General features: G+C 37.5%; 4 protein-coding genes across 4 annotated transcripts; 3 read left to right on the forward strand and 1 right to left on the reverse strand.

The window, feature by feature from the left end:
* Positions 1–1,831: 1,831 nt before the first annotated feature.
* Positions 1,832–3,616, forward strand: LOC145889506 (uncharacterized). Its single transcript, XM_082980469.1, has one exon. The coding sequence runs from the start codon at positions 1,915–1,917 to the stop codon at positions 3,013–3,015; it is 1,101 nt and encodes a 366-aa protein (XP_082836595.1). The 5' UTR covers positions 1,832–1,914; the 3' UTR covers positions 3,016–3,616.
* A 277-nt stretch (positions 3,617–3,893) lies between these two features.
* Positions 3,894–5,521, forward strand: LOC145889255 (small ribosomal subunit protein eS25-like). Its single transcript, XM_082980175.1, has 5 exons — positions 3,894–3,957; positions 4,261–4,422; positions 5,162–5,261; positions 5,368–5,402; positions 5,463–5,521. Exons 1-5 carry the CDS (start codon positions 3,955–3,957, stop codon positions 5,496–5,498), a joined length of 336 nt encoding a protein of 111 aa, XP_082836301.1. The 5' UTR covers positions 3,894–3,954; the 3' UTR covers positions 5,499–5,521.
* Positions 5,522–6,679: 1,158 nt separating this feature from the next.
* On the forward strand, positions 6,680–10,181 carry LOC145888763 (D-glucuronyl C5-epimerase B-like). Its single transcript, XM_082979605.1, has 7 exons — positions 6,680–7,216; positions 7,282–7,390; positions 7,950–8,095; positions 8,174–8,264; positions 8,347–8,506; positions 8,821–8,980; positions 9,179–10,181. Exons 1-7 carry the CDS (start codon positions 6,761–6,763, stop codon positions 9,950–9,952), a joined length of 1,896 nt encoding a protein of 631 aa, XP_082835731.1. The 5' UTR covers positions 6,680–6,760; the 3' UTR covers positions 9,953–10,181.
* A 274-nt stretch (positions 10,182–10,455) lies between these two features.
* On the reverse strand, positions 10,456–13,472 carry LOC145889541 (uncharacterized). Its single transcript, XM_082980517.1, has 7 exons — positions 13,094–13,472; positions 12,791–12,832; positions 12,468–12,584; positions 12,301–12,408; positions 11,718–12,236; positions 11,310–11,503; positions 10,456–10,760 (listed from the first exon to the last, which is right to left on the reverse strand). Exons 1-7 carry the CDS (start codon positions 13,470–13,472, stop codon positions 10,632–10,634), a joined length of 1,488 nt encoding a protein of 495 aa, XP_082836643.1. The 3' UTR covers positions 10,456–10,631.
* Between the last annotated feature and the right edge of the window lie 582 nt (positions 13,473–14,054).

Here is a 14,054-nt window from a genome sequence, read left to right on the forward strand (position 1 = left end):
CAAAACATAAAATTGAAAAATAAAAAAATCATAACAACTATTATGACCAGTAACCGAAACAAACCCTTTTTTCATTCTATGCACAATTAGGCCTACACAAAAACAGCATGAATGGGTGTTCTCTCAAGAAACAGCTACAATAATGTATATTTTGCAAAACACATATGTGAGAATAAGAAAACAACAAACTCACACGGAAAGTCTTTGTTTTAAGCAAATATTTGACACTATACTAGGTTACATGTCAGGTCCCTTGTTTACAAATTTAAAGCATTCATATAAATCAAACTAAACCAATTTGTCTGATAAAACGTAAATTTACTGGGAACCACTTAAAATACAATGCGTCATGCATGCTATCGGACAGTGTGTCGTTCATAACATAAAGTTTCATCCGGTTTTGAACACGAAACTAGAAAAGAACATCAGCAACAACCAACAACATTTAACATACCACCAGCGTCGAAGCGTAAAATGACCCGGCAGTGCATTATACCAGTACGATGTGCAATGGGAGCAATTAACATAAAGTTTCCTCGACAACAAAACAAATTTTAGGTATGTAAAGTGACTTTTTTAAAGTCCGACAATTGCCTGCCGAGTTTTTGTTTTTGTGCGAATTAATAGGTTTTAGCTACTTTGCATTTTGTTTCAACTTTTACTGGGTAACAGCGCGTCTTTTTATATTTGTCCTTGTTCTGTATGTAGCAGTGACTGCTTTGTAAATTAAAACACAAAACAACAACTTGGCAAATAATCCCGAAATGTCAAAAACAAAAAATCTAACTTCAAATTCGGACGAAAATCAAAAATATGTATACCAAGTGGTAACCCGGATGTTGTCCGATAAAGCAAGGCGAGACGAAATGGCGATTTAAGAAACGGATTTGTCGTGTATCGTAGTAGTTTTGTGCATTGTTGTTCTGGGCTTATTTTCGCAAATTTAAATACCATTGTTGGTATGATAACTTGTGGGTTTTTTGAAGTTATTTCATACAACTACTTGATATATTACAGTCCACTAATTAGCAAATCGTTTAGAACATCATTGTAACTATAGGCTACAGCCGGAACGTTGTATCTGTTGTGCCTCTTAACAAAATACATGGGCATTGCATTTGCTTTTTTAGATAGCAAACAAAATATTATGCATATCAGAATTTGCACTAGTTTAAATTGTACCAGCTTACACCATTTTTTTTCCAATACTGGTTTGCTTTTTTGTGCATATTTGGTTTAGAATAAGCATGCATTGTTATGAAGATGACTGGTAGTTTCTTTAAGATTAAGTAATTTATCTGTTTTACAAAAGTTTCAAGCAAGTGTTTAGGTCAAAGGCATTTAATAGTTACACCAAACATTCAGTATTGCTGCCAATTTAAATTTGAGCCATAAAGTAAAGTTACCTTAGACTGTAAATTCATGACTTAGTCTGTGGTCTGGTATCTGAAAAATTCTCTGTTTTGTTTTTGGTGTCTTTTTTTGCAATTCACAGCTAAATAATTGACAGTTTTGCCTGAAAAATAACCTGGCGATCTGTTTTTGTACTATAAGTTGCAACCAATTTGTTTAGTGGTAGTATCCATATAAAGCTACTTGGTCTTCACACCATGAACACTTACTTTGGTTTAGTATATATAGTATATATCTTTACTAAATCATATTGATGTAAAATGTTTCAGTTTTGGGCTACAATGAGTTGTAGTTTTTGTGTGTTTGAATGGAATTTCATGTTTATTCAAAAATAATTTTGAAAAATAGATTTTTTTAGTGGTTCCTACAAAAATATGTCATTAAATGGTGTTTTAATGAACAAACAACAGTAAATTTATTCTTTTACTTCCTATTAAAAGGGTTTTTCATCAGCTGACTCCATGAATATTACCTGTCAGCAAAACCACAGCAAATGTAAAAATGTTGCAACCAACTAATTCACAAACCTGGTTGATTAAATTTGATAGCGCTAGTGGTACAAACTCACACTGTAAAAATCAACTGGATTACTTTTCCTACTCAAGTTATAAATCAGAAGCAAATCACAGTCTGGTTGGTGATATGCAGAACTCCACATCTGAGTTGGCATCATGTGATACCGATTGTACCAGTGTAGTTTCCCCACAGATGAATGTCTGCTTTGAACCATCAGGTGCCACATGTAATAGTCCAGAATCTGGTTTTGGCAGTGAACATCAGTACAGTCCAAGAGGTCCACTTCTTAGTTTGGCGGAAGGTCACTCCTCAAACGAACCGCGCGATTTACCACAGATACTGAGCGTGACAAGCCTTGCGGAAAATTCAGACGTTGCGCGAGCACCTGACGAAACCGTGTGTTTGAAACGAAGACGAAGTTCTTCAAAGACTTGCGCGAAAGCGAGCTGTGCCTCAAATCGTCTGTTCATATGCAAGGTTAAAGACAAATACGTAATGGAGTTGAACTGGGCAACAACTGATGCTACGAAAGGGACAACACAATCGCAACAGCTTTTACAAAAAATACTAGACGATGGAAAGACTTCAGGCCACGCAAACCACAAGGTGTTGTTTGGACTGCCGGCTTTGACGTGCTGTCGCCATAAACTCGCTAAAGTTACGGATGTGCAGCTGTGCGAAAATTGGCCGTTTAAAAAGCAAAAAAAATCTTTAAAAGCAAGCTCCCACCCCAGCAAGCTTGCCGACGAAGGTACTTTAATTCCAAACGAGACGGAGTCGAGGACATATATTAAAAGAAATGTAAGCACAATATCAGAAAAAAGCATGCCAACTGTATGTACGCCAACAACGTCAAAGTTAATAAGCGATACATCTGATACTGAACGTTGCCCAATCAACACTTGCGAAAAAGCTATTTCTCCAGACCAATCAAAAGAAAAGAACATCAAAACGTCACCAAGTAAAGTTTGTCAAAAACCTGGAAAGATACGACCGCTTAGTAAGATTGACCGTTTAAAAGAGATCCTTCGTAAACGAGAAGAGGATTTAGAAAAAGTTAGAAGAAGTTGTGGTTTCATAAGTTAAATAAATCCTATCCGATAAAATTATTGGTGAAATCGTGTTTTGCATTGTGTGTGCATGTTTGCACTTTTCATGCGTTGCTTTTTTTCTCGAATTGAAGCCCCGAACGAAGTAGGTTAGTGTTGGAAGAACAAACCACTACAATCTGTAACGATCGTTGCTGCTGAACGTTTCCTGTTATACTTTTGTTTGATGTTTTCTGTTCATTTCTTTCATAAATTTACGCACTGCATCCGCGTACAACGAGGCTAAGTTGAAGCGTAAGAACAAAATGCAATGTATAACAAATCAATCAAGTTAGTAGTTGATAGACTAGATGACAGTGCGGGAGAACTGGTTTTGTTATTGGCATCTTTCTAATGTTTCTGGGCTTAATATAATGGTTTTTCGTATTTCTTTTCAAATACCAGTTGCTGTTATCACTAGCCACTTGGAAATAACAAAAACTAAAACGGGTTTAAGTGAAAGGAACATTTATTTATTTTTGTTAGCTTGTAATGCAACTCGAATCCAAACAAAATGGTACAATAGAAGGTGGTCTGATGTTTTTTGGTGTCTGTTAACTTCGTCTTTGTTAGATTTTGTATACCAAGCGGAAATGGGAGTAGAAAAGCTGTTTTCGAAATGGTAAGTTAAATATTAATATTGGGTTATGTACATTCATGGCAGTGGTTCTTATCCATTGTTGCTGTCCCTGGAGATTGCGTGAATGCGATATAATTATGGTTAATTCTTGGAACACGACATTGCATTGATATAAAAAACGGATGTGAGTAATCATTGGTGATTTCAAAGTTCAGTGCACATCAAAAAAGGTTAAATTTGGCTGAAGACTCCCTAAATACAAATTAACCCAGCGCAAGTGCGGCATTTAGTGGCCAGTTTTTCGCTCCTCCATGATAATTGGGCACGTGAAGTTCTTTTCTAGCGTTGTATATCAAGATGGTAAGTTATTGTATTTGGCTCGTGCCGTGAGGTTGGAAGTGGGATAAATTTACGCATCAAGTAAACTGTGGCTTGCGTTTATTTAAATGTCACTAAAAACAATGCAAATTGCAAAGGACAACTATCAGAAACCACCTCTTAAAGTTTTTTGAATACCTACATTGCAAAATAAAAAAATGGTTAACATCTAGCCATTATCTTTTCGTTAATGCAAGCATTGCCTGCACTTGTGGTAATGCTCTGTTTCGGATTGAGATATTTTGCAATTAAGTGATTATTTATATGTGTTGTATGTTTAAATAGCCGCCAAAGCAACAGCAGAAAGGAGGCAAAACCTCCCAGAAGGCGAAACCATCTGGTTCTGGTAAGGCCAAAAAGAAGAAGTGGTCCAAGGGAAAAGTCCGGGACAAACTGAACAACTTGGTATTGTTTGATAAACCAACATATGACAAATTGTACAAGGAGGTATGTCCAATTTTGTATCAACTGTTAAACTTATGTAATAAAGTGAGAGCCAAGGTATTTAACCAAAAAATATCAAAAAACTTACTTATGACGTGTACAATTCTATGTGGTCAAATGTATACAAATTATTTTGGGTGGGTTTGGTATTTTAAATAAGCCAGTGTTTGCGTTTAGACTACTTTAACCAAAAAACAAATATTTAGCTTATTAGTAGTGAGTGAATGTTGATTTGCGTGTGATTGTCAATACAACAAAACAACAAAGGTAGCATTTTAGGCTTGTCAACAATTTTAGACACCTCACTGCAAAAAGTTTATGTTACTAAGCAAATTTTGTGTTTTATTTTTAATTGATAGAAGAGTACCACATGAAATGGATTGTTGTATTATAGCTATAAACCAAAGGTGTGCAGCACAAGGCATGCATTCCTTACTTGACATGTCATTGGCTGGAAAATGGCACATGTAATACATTGTGCTATGTTCAGCATTTATTCTGTTAGATTATACTGGCTACGTTTCCTATTTCCTACACACAATCATTGTTTTGCGAACATTTCAAAAGTGTTCGAGTTCTGTAAAAAGGAAATTTTCAAAAATGACTGGCAATTAAGTAATTGACATTATAAGGTGTAGCATGCCAAGGGGTAGTTTTATGAAATAGTTTGGTATGTTACATGGTTTGGTTGGTCATCCAACTACAATATATGTTTTTTGAAATGGGAAATTGACGTTTTCAGGTCCCCAACTATAAACTTATCACCCCAGCCGTCGTGTCTGAAAGGTTAAAGGTCCGTGGTTCACTTGCAAGAAAAGCACTGACCGAACTTCTCAACAAAGGTATGCAGTTCATAAATTCTTGGAAGCGGCAAACCACAAAAAATTGTCATACATAGCTAGAATTGTCTTGGGAAAACTAGTTATTTTACTTTTTTGTTTTTTGTAGGTCTTATCAAGCAGGTAACCAAGCACAGCTCACAGGTATGATTTTTTCCCTTTTGTACTGGTTTGTTTGTATGATTAATGTTTTTTCTGTTTAAGGTCATTTACACCAGAGCAACAACTGCTGAGGCATGAATAAATAAATGATATAAAGGTCACCTTTGTGTGTGTGTGTATGTATTTGGAAAAATACTAGCGTTACTTGGTAGTATGTATAGCTAAGGTTGGTGTCAATAATTTGTAACGCGTGCTTTTTTGCATCTTGTATAATTCAAATGAAGGTACAGTTGAGTCAAATTATAGTTGATGGTTTGTGTTGGTAGTAATAGCGGCAAAGCAGTGATAGTTTGTATTGGAAGTAATAGCGTCAATAATCATAATCAAACGAGCTCCAGACGATGTCACTGTTTCATCAAATTATGATAATATCACCATAAGTAACCTGGGTCCACTGATGTAGCTAAGACGTAGTTGTTGTCAAGGAATTGTGTTCAGTGGTCCAGGCAGGTATCTGCTCCTCGGGGATTAGAAGGCGCAGGATTATTGGGGTTTGGTAACATAAATACTTAGCTGCCATAATATTAAATGGATTGTGATGTCCAAGGAAACAGGTAAAAGAATGGAATTTTCCAACTTGTATTTATTTTGAAGAAATGCAGAAAGCCGATCCTAAATTCGCTCAAGACAGACATTTGGAGCGTCACGGATCTGATATATTTTTAGGCAAAATAAAAATGTGTACGTTATTTTAGGAGCATACGCAACATAAACAAGCTACATGGAAAGAATAAAATTGAAAACACCTGACAAGAACATAAGGGGTCCAATACAACGAGAGGAACGTTACGAGAGGGGATGAAACCGATGCGGCACAACAGCCACAGGGTCAATCGCCACCAATGTTTGGCTTAAAACCCGAGGGATTTCAGCCGAGAAGGCTAATCTAATGTCAATGACTGTTGTCTCATTGGACACAATTGTTGGGGTTACAAAAAAATAAACGTTTTGGACTTGGAAATCCGTCTGCCCAGGGTTGGGTTTTGGGGCGTAGCGTTTGTGTTTCACGTTCAAAATGACTAATTTACGGAAACCCTTTTCAAGTTTAACATTCTAACCTGGATGCCTTAAGAATAGAAGTTAAGACATGTTTGGGCCTGCATGGTAATTGCTTTTTGTTAGCTTATTTGCATAATAAACATATGATATATGGATCATTTTTATGCCAGAAAGTTGACTGTGATACCACTAAAGCTCAGTTTTTACAAATAAATGTTTATTTATCTTGGCTTAAACTATTTGTATGTTTTTTAATTAGAATGACTGTACTGCAGTTAGGTATACTGAAGCATAGGAAGTAGTATACCCCTCGGGGGATTTATATTAATGTTACTGACAAGATGATGTTGCTACGGCGTATAAGAAACCAATTCATATGGAAGAAGACAACCACTTTACTACTGCTTTTTACCATTACCGTTTTTGCTTTAAAACTCTTCGTTTATGATGCTTCGTGCATAATTTCAACACCCATATCACAAAGACGAGATGCTGCCATTTCAGAAAAAGAACTTGAAGCACTAAAGAAGGCATGGTTAATTGAGCAGCAAAAGAAAAATGCCAACGGGCATGAAAATGTTGGTGATGAGCCCCCAAATGAAAATGCTCAGCAAGTTGTTATTCCTATTGACTGTATTATAAATGACAACTATACCGTGCAGTGTTTAAAAACCACAAACAAGAATGAGATGATATATATGCCTTTTGATTTTTTGGAAAAATACTTCGAAGTTTATGGAAAAATGAAGCACTACGATGGCTATGATCGGTTCGAATTTTCGCAAAGCTATACAAAAGTACAAAGCATTTTCTGTCATGTAGAGTTGGAATTATATGTTAACATATTATAACTGATTTTCAGGTGATTTACAGACCAGTGAAACCATACACTTATCATGGTTGTTTTATGACCTTTGATAGTTATAATGTGGAAGTCCGAGAGCGGGTCAAATGCATTTCAGGAGTTTATGGTACCTTTGTGCATATATAATTTATATTTTTATGTTTTTTATTGTCCTACTATAATTGTGTGTCAATTATTGGAAAAACTTGTGGACAAACCAATACAACAGTTAGTAAAGTTGTTTTTATTGAGTGTTAAAGTGGATATAAACAAAACATCAACATTTGAAAATCGTTTATGAAAAAAAACACCATCAAACCTGCCCAAATTTTTGTTTGTTTGTGATGTCTTTAGCACAAAAAATTGCGTGGCTTTACTTTGCTGATAACTTTTTGCTTCAGTATCACACACCTGTCTTACACAACAACACATTTCTTTCTTGTTTGTTGTCTTTAACATTCCAGGTATCAGGCACCGATTGTTTTTTGTATATTTCCAACATAAAATTCCTAATTCCAGACATTGGTTTGATTGATTTGGCTATGAGATTACATTTTTTTTGCTGTCTAATAGCTGCACTTGATTCCTCATTGTCTGTTATCTTTTAAAACAAGACGCTATGTAAACAATACTGCATGATGTGACGCATATGTCCTCAAATAATAAACGTGGGTATTTTTTTTAAGGTGTTCCTGTATCGACACAATGGGATGTCAAAGGGTATTTTTATCCAATCCAAATATCCCAGTACGGACTTAGCCACTATAGCAAAAACCTTGTTCAAAAACCGCCAAAGAAGAATGTATATGAAGATGGATTGATCTCTAGTCAGGTGTGGTATCGTTTATAGAATGTATTTGTGTGATGTGGTGTATTCAATGAATTTGTAAATCGCGTCGTTTCCGCTCAGGTAAGATGGAAGGCGACCAACCGTTACTGCAATTACGAGTCCGTTGAAGACGACGAGTCTAAATCTTGCGTGGTCAAATTTGAAACGCCAGGTAGCACATCATTACAAATGACAACGGATCACTTTTTGTTTAAATCTATGGAACATCACGTTACCTCAATGTATTTTTTAAGAATCAATCCCGCTTGGAAGCGGCACGACTTTGGTTTTGGGCAACACAGTCGAACACGAATTGTCTTTCGACATCAAATTCACAGCGAACGGCTCGATTTCAGTGGTGTTGGACGGAGCAGAAAAGTCCAAGCAATACACAATACACTACTTAACGAACAGGTGGTGTACATACACATGTCGCATTTATAGAAGTTTTGAAATTAGACTGTGTATAACACTGACTAAAGAACAATATAACCAGCACTATGAAAATGCGGCTTTTTGTTGTATCTTTTTACAACAATGGTTCCAGTGATCTGTAGGTTTTGATACATAATATAATGTACCTATATCAGAAGGTGCAAATACTAGTCAGTTATCTTAAAGGGGTGCGCAGCAATAAAAATAGATGAAGAGCCACTGCCCCAGTGTGTCGTTGACAGACGAACACTTAGTGTTAGTGCGAACACCAACCAACGCAATTTGTTTGCCAGAGATCTCATGGATTATGACGGACGGTCGAATATATTCTACGGCATCGGCCCTTCGATAAATTGGAGACACATATCACGTGACCTTCTGGCAGATTTAAGGAAGGGGTTGGGAAATATCAAACGCAAGAAAAACAAACGAGTAAAAATTGCAATACAGAAGGTGGGCGGATATCATTCCTATCTGCACAGACAAACCTCCATATAATACAGTTTTTGTTTGTATTTCACGCATATTGTTTGTTGTTGTTGGATTCCTACATAACAGACGCTGCTTTTTAGTCAATTGTTTCGAACACTATGATGCAGCGTACCTGTACAACCATAACTGGAGTGAAAAACGCTTTTCCGTATCGTTCAGGTGTCCAAAATCATTCTCCGTGGCGCCGGTATGATTGATAACGTCACCATTTCCACGTACGATCACATGTCGCACTTCCGGGACGCTTGCGATTGGATGGTAACCAACCAGGACCGCGTCGGCGGGGGCTGGAAAATGAACATTCCCCGTGTTCTGGACGAATTCGACGTTATTAAACCGGGATGGGTGTCCGCTATGGCGCAGGGACAAGGCCTCTCTTTGCTGGCGAGGGGTTATTTTGCGTTTGAGGACGTAAAGTACCTGGAAGCTATGGTCAAGGCACTTTCGCCGTACAGCATACCGTCTGCGGAGGGTGGTTTTCGAGCGAACTTTATGGGCAAGTTTGTGTGGTACGAAGAATACCCGACCACGCCGAGCTCGTTCGTGCTTAACGGGTTCATGTACTCGCTCATTGGGCTGTACGACTTTAAATCGTTATTGGAAGATAAACTAGGCATGGGAGACCACCAAACTGGCATTTTCGCCGGTGCCGTCGACGTTGCCAAGAACTACAAACTCGTTTCAAAACTATACGAAGACGGAATTTCGTCGCTCAAATCGATGTTGCCATTATTCGACGGCGGCTCGAGGACCTTTTACGATTTACGGCACATCGCCTTCAAAAAGCAGCCAAACATAGCGAGATGGGATTACCATACAACGCACCTGAGTCAGCTTGCGCTTTTGGCCAACGTCACTGCAGATCCAGTCTTCGAAAAGTTCTTCCACGCGTGGTTCGGCTACATGAACGGCAAAGTAGCTAACCACAACTGAACGGCAGTCGTCGGCTTGTGTGACATTGCGCATTTGCTTGGCCCTTATTTTTGTACTTTTTCGGTTTCAAATCGTTGCGACGCCGGTGTTGTTTCCTACGTTTCGTTGCCCACTTTATGACACGCCATTGAAGTTATCCTCTCAGTATTGTCCCCCATCAAATGGCGCAATTTTGATACTCTTCGTCTACTTTTTACCACTGATGCCACTGCTTTAAGTACACCGCCTAAGCAAACTAACCTGTGGTTACATCATACAGGCAGCATTGGATTTGCTTTTAGTCAAGGAAAGGTGGTCCACGGAATTATCGTTCACGGTCGGTAGAGAACAATTTGGAGTCAGACGATATTTTTTTTTTTTAATTTAAACATTGAGCACGATATATTTGCAGACGCGGTACTTAAAGCGATTATTGTAAATTAATTTAAACGACGCAAAGTCTGAAGCCTTTGTGAAGCGCTTTATCCGGCCATGAACGCAAGTACGTATAGATTTACACCACGTTTATTAGTCTCCAAGGTTTTGTACAGCGAAAAGAACAAACTTACAACACAGGGCAGTAGATAAATGCACGAAGTTCACGAAAAATCGAACCAAGTCTTACGTGAATAACAACTCGGTGATGATAGGGTAAGCAAATGAAGAGGCATTAGTTTGTGGCAGTGTCGTCGCAAAGAGATTAATTTTCCTTTCCGTACTTTGCAACGTCGGCTCTTGGCGGAGTGCACCCAAGAGAGTTTGACAACCTCATGGCAGAGTTTTTGCCTCGGTACCGGGGAACACGACTCGCAGGCTTCTTTAAACTCAGCTGCAAAAAAGAAAAACAATTTCAACGTGTCTTCGTGGTTACGATACGTGACGGAAAGAAGGGTGTCAAACCACAGACCGTACGCCGAGTGATTTGTAACCGGTCTGTACAGAAGGAACAAATGTTTTACACTAATTTAGGAATGCCATACGATTCAAACATGTCGCATCGGAATCCAGTTAAACCGACCATGGACAGTACTACGGAATCTATACAGCGCGATGTTCATCATCACCGGGTAACGGTTCAGTCCCTGATTGATTCGTCACCAGTCCGTACAGAGGGAACAAATTTGCCAGGCTAGCGATCATGTAATTCCAGAAAACAATTAAACACTGTAAGGATATAATCTGTACTGTTGCTATGAGTATTCGTGGAAAAACAACAATGGATTAAACTAACCTAAAACATGCAGGAATTTACATATTATTAAAATAAACACAACAGCAGAACAATACCAGAGAATCTCGTGTTTAATTGGGAACAAGGTCTGTCAAAACTGTTTGGGCTGTACTTTATACTTTAACACTAAACATTTACATACTGTACCTGTTGAGGTTTGATAAAATCTGGCGAGTTGCTGTGGCCCAAGACTGCAAGTGGATATCTCACATTTTGTTTTCCCTCCTGGGAGCCTGCTTTCTTCGATTTGACTTTGTGCACACTTAGAACTTTTCTGGGTGGTTTCAGTCCACTCTTGTTAAGCATGGAGGAGTCGCTTTGCTCGGCGGTTGAGTCATTTGCTGCAGAAATAGGTGTATTTAAACATTCAGTCTCTTCAAGATCAGTGTTTCGATAGTTCAAACCAATTTTTTTTATTAAACTTTGATCAGGTTTAGAAGTGTTCGCACAAATAAAAAAGACATGAAATTAAATGTAGGTATATTTCGGAAATTAAACATTTAAAAAATAAAGCCCTAAAGCAAACTAAATATTTGATGACGGGCAAAAACAAACCTGAGCCATCTTTGTTTTCATCATTATCCCTGTAAAATGACAATTGTTTTTCTTCGTTCTGCTTTGGAGTTGATCTATTGGCTTGTATGTCTTCTGTAAAAGATATTTGCTCCACTTCTTGTGGAAAATGTTTCTTGCTCACTTTCTCCACGTTTATAATAAGATCTTTTACAACTCCTTCCACCGAGGCAGTTGTTACCATCGACACAAGGGACTTTCCATGGTCATTTTCCTCATTTGGCATTTCATCATCACTGAATGCGGCGTCAGTTGATATGTCCTCAATATCAATTGATTCAACATTGAGGCTGTCACTGCCACAAGTGGCCATCATACTTGATGACTGAGACACATTTAAGTTGCTGGCACAACTGAGGTTAAGAAGGCCAGAGGATAGATTGAGGATTGTTGGCTCTAGTTTATCACCTTTCTCACTCAGGACTTCAGTTTCTGCTTGCAATGGTGGGTTCAAGGTTGGTGTAAATGTGTTGGAAAGTAGAACTGTTCGCCGAAGGCTTTCTACAATTAAAAGCAGATACCAGTTATCTGTGATAACTAATTTCAGTGTGATTTTTGAACAAACCTGCAGCACCAATTTTTAATGGAGTGCGGGACACTTCTGTTGTTGGTGATCTGGGATCTTCCAAACCTTTCAACTTTATCTCCTCATTTTGTTTAGTCTTTTCTTTATCTAAATGGACAAGCATGTTCAGCAATTATGTACATATGGTAACTTGAAGTTGCACTAACCATGATTTTCTATCTTGAGAGGTGTTCGGTGTAGTTCTGTTGTAGGTGAACGAGGATCAATAAGATTGCGAAAGTTTGTTTCCTCGTTTGCAGTTTCACTATTTGAGCTGACAATATCTGAAAATAAATGTTAACTGTTCAAACTACCAGGCAAAACATTTAGGTCATTTTAGAAGCCTATTGTTTTTATAAACTTTCAACATAAACATAGCCCTTACATCTGATGGAAAATTCATCTGGGCTGTATTGTTTATGTTGAAAATTCAGGTCAATGCTTCATTTTGTTAACTTAACACTCTATTATGTTTATTCTATTAACTCACCTGATTGAGGTATTTTTACAGGTGTTTGGTTGAATGAAGCTTCTACAAGAAAAAAAAAACAATATTTAAAGCGTCTATGTTGGTTATATAGTGGATATGTGAACTTATTGTTCTACTGGGCATCTGCAAATTAGAGAAATTATTTAATACTTTAATTAATAATGAGCTGTAAAACAGTTGTTTTTGTGAACATATCTTAGTTATATTTTTCACAAGGCCTTTTTGGACAAATGGTTCTGTTTCAGCTCCTATTGTGTAAACATGTACAAACTTAACCTTATTTTCTGGCCAAAATCTACACACCTGAACTTTCAGTATCGCCACCAGCAAGAATTGGTGTTCGGTCAATCCCAACACTAGGTGATCTGGGATCGATTAAACACTCAGCGGCAAATTTCTTCACAGGTCCAACCGGAGTCCTTGTTATTTGACATGAAGGGGACCGTGGATCAAAATGCATTCCTGCTGATTTATTGGGACTTAGGTTGAAATCATCATTTGACACAGTTTTTGGAGTATGTTCAATTAAAGGATCTCCAGAGTCCAAGGCCAACTGACTCACAGCTTGAACCTCTGTGATGAGTGGTTGAGGTATTGCTGGGACTTGAACTGAATGATTAGAGTTTCTCTTTTCATCTTCTTCTGTGTTTCCTTCGCAGCAATGACTATCATAGTTTCCCATATTTTAACACTGTTTTAATGCACCTTTAAAATCACATAACAATGTAATGTTGGGCTGTACAAGAGGTTTTGCAATATAATAGTTGTGGTGTGACTCCTTTGAGCAGAATTGTATAACAAATACAAAAAAAGAGTTATTTGTCAGGCATATTTACCCTTGCTCAAGTAGACATATGGGTACCAAGATCTCAACTGTTGAACAATATATTTCAAAATAATGGGGTAAAATGCAATTAGTGACGTATATAACATTTTCATTGACATGCAACAATCCATTATTAGGGCGCTTAAAACAATATTTTTTATGCTAAATTCGTGTTTGGGGCAAAGTCCAATGTATAGTTTCAGTGAACTTTTGTAACACAAAACCTAAAACAAGTTTCTGTCTTCCTTTATCTATCTGGCAATCAATAAAGTAACATGATGGAAAATAATTCGCATTAAAAAACAATAGCAATCAAAGAATAAAGCAATCAATGTACTGTTCAAAATGCTGAAAATCTTTTATTGTGAACGAACCTTTATCTACTTTCCCCTTTTTATTATGCTTCTTCTACCAACAAAGATTTAAATTTCGTGCGTG

The sequence above is a fragment of the Ascidia mentula genome, chromosome 2 (genome assembly GCF_947561715.1).
Source record: "Ascidia mentula chromosome 2, kaAscMent1.1, whole genome shotgun sequence".
Lineage (NCBI taxonomy): Eukaryota > Metazoa > Chordata > Ascidiacea > Phlebobranchia > Ascidiidae > Ascidia > Ascidia mentula.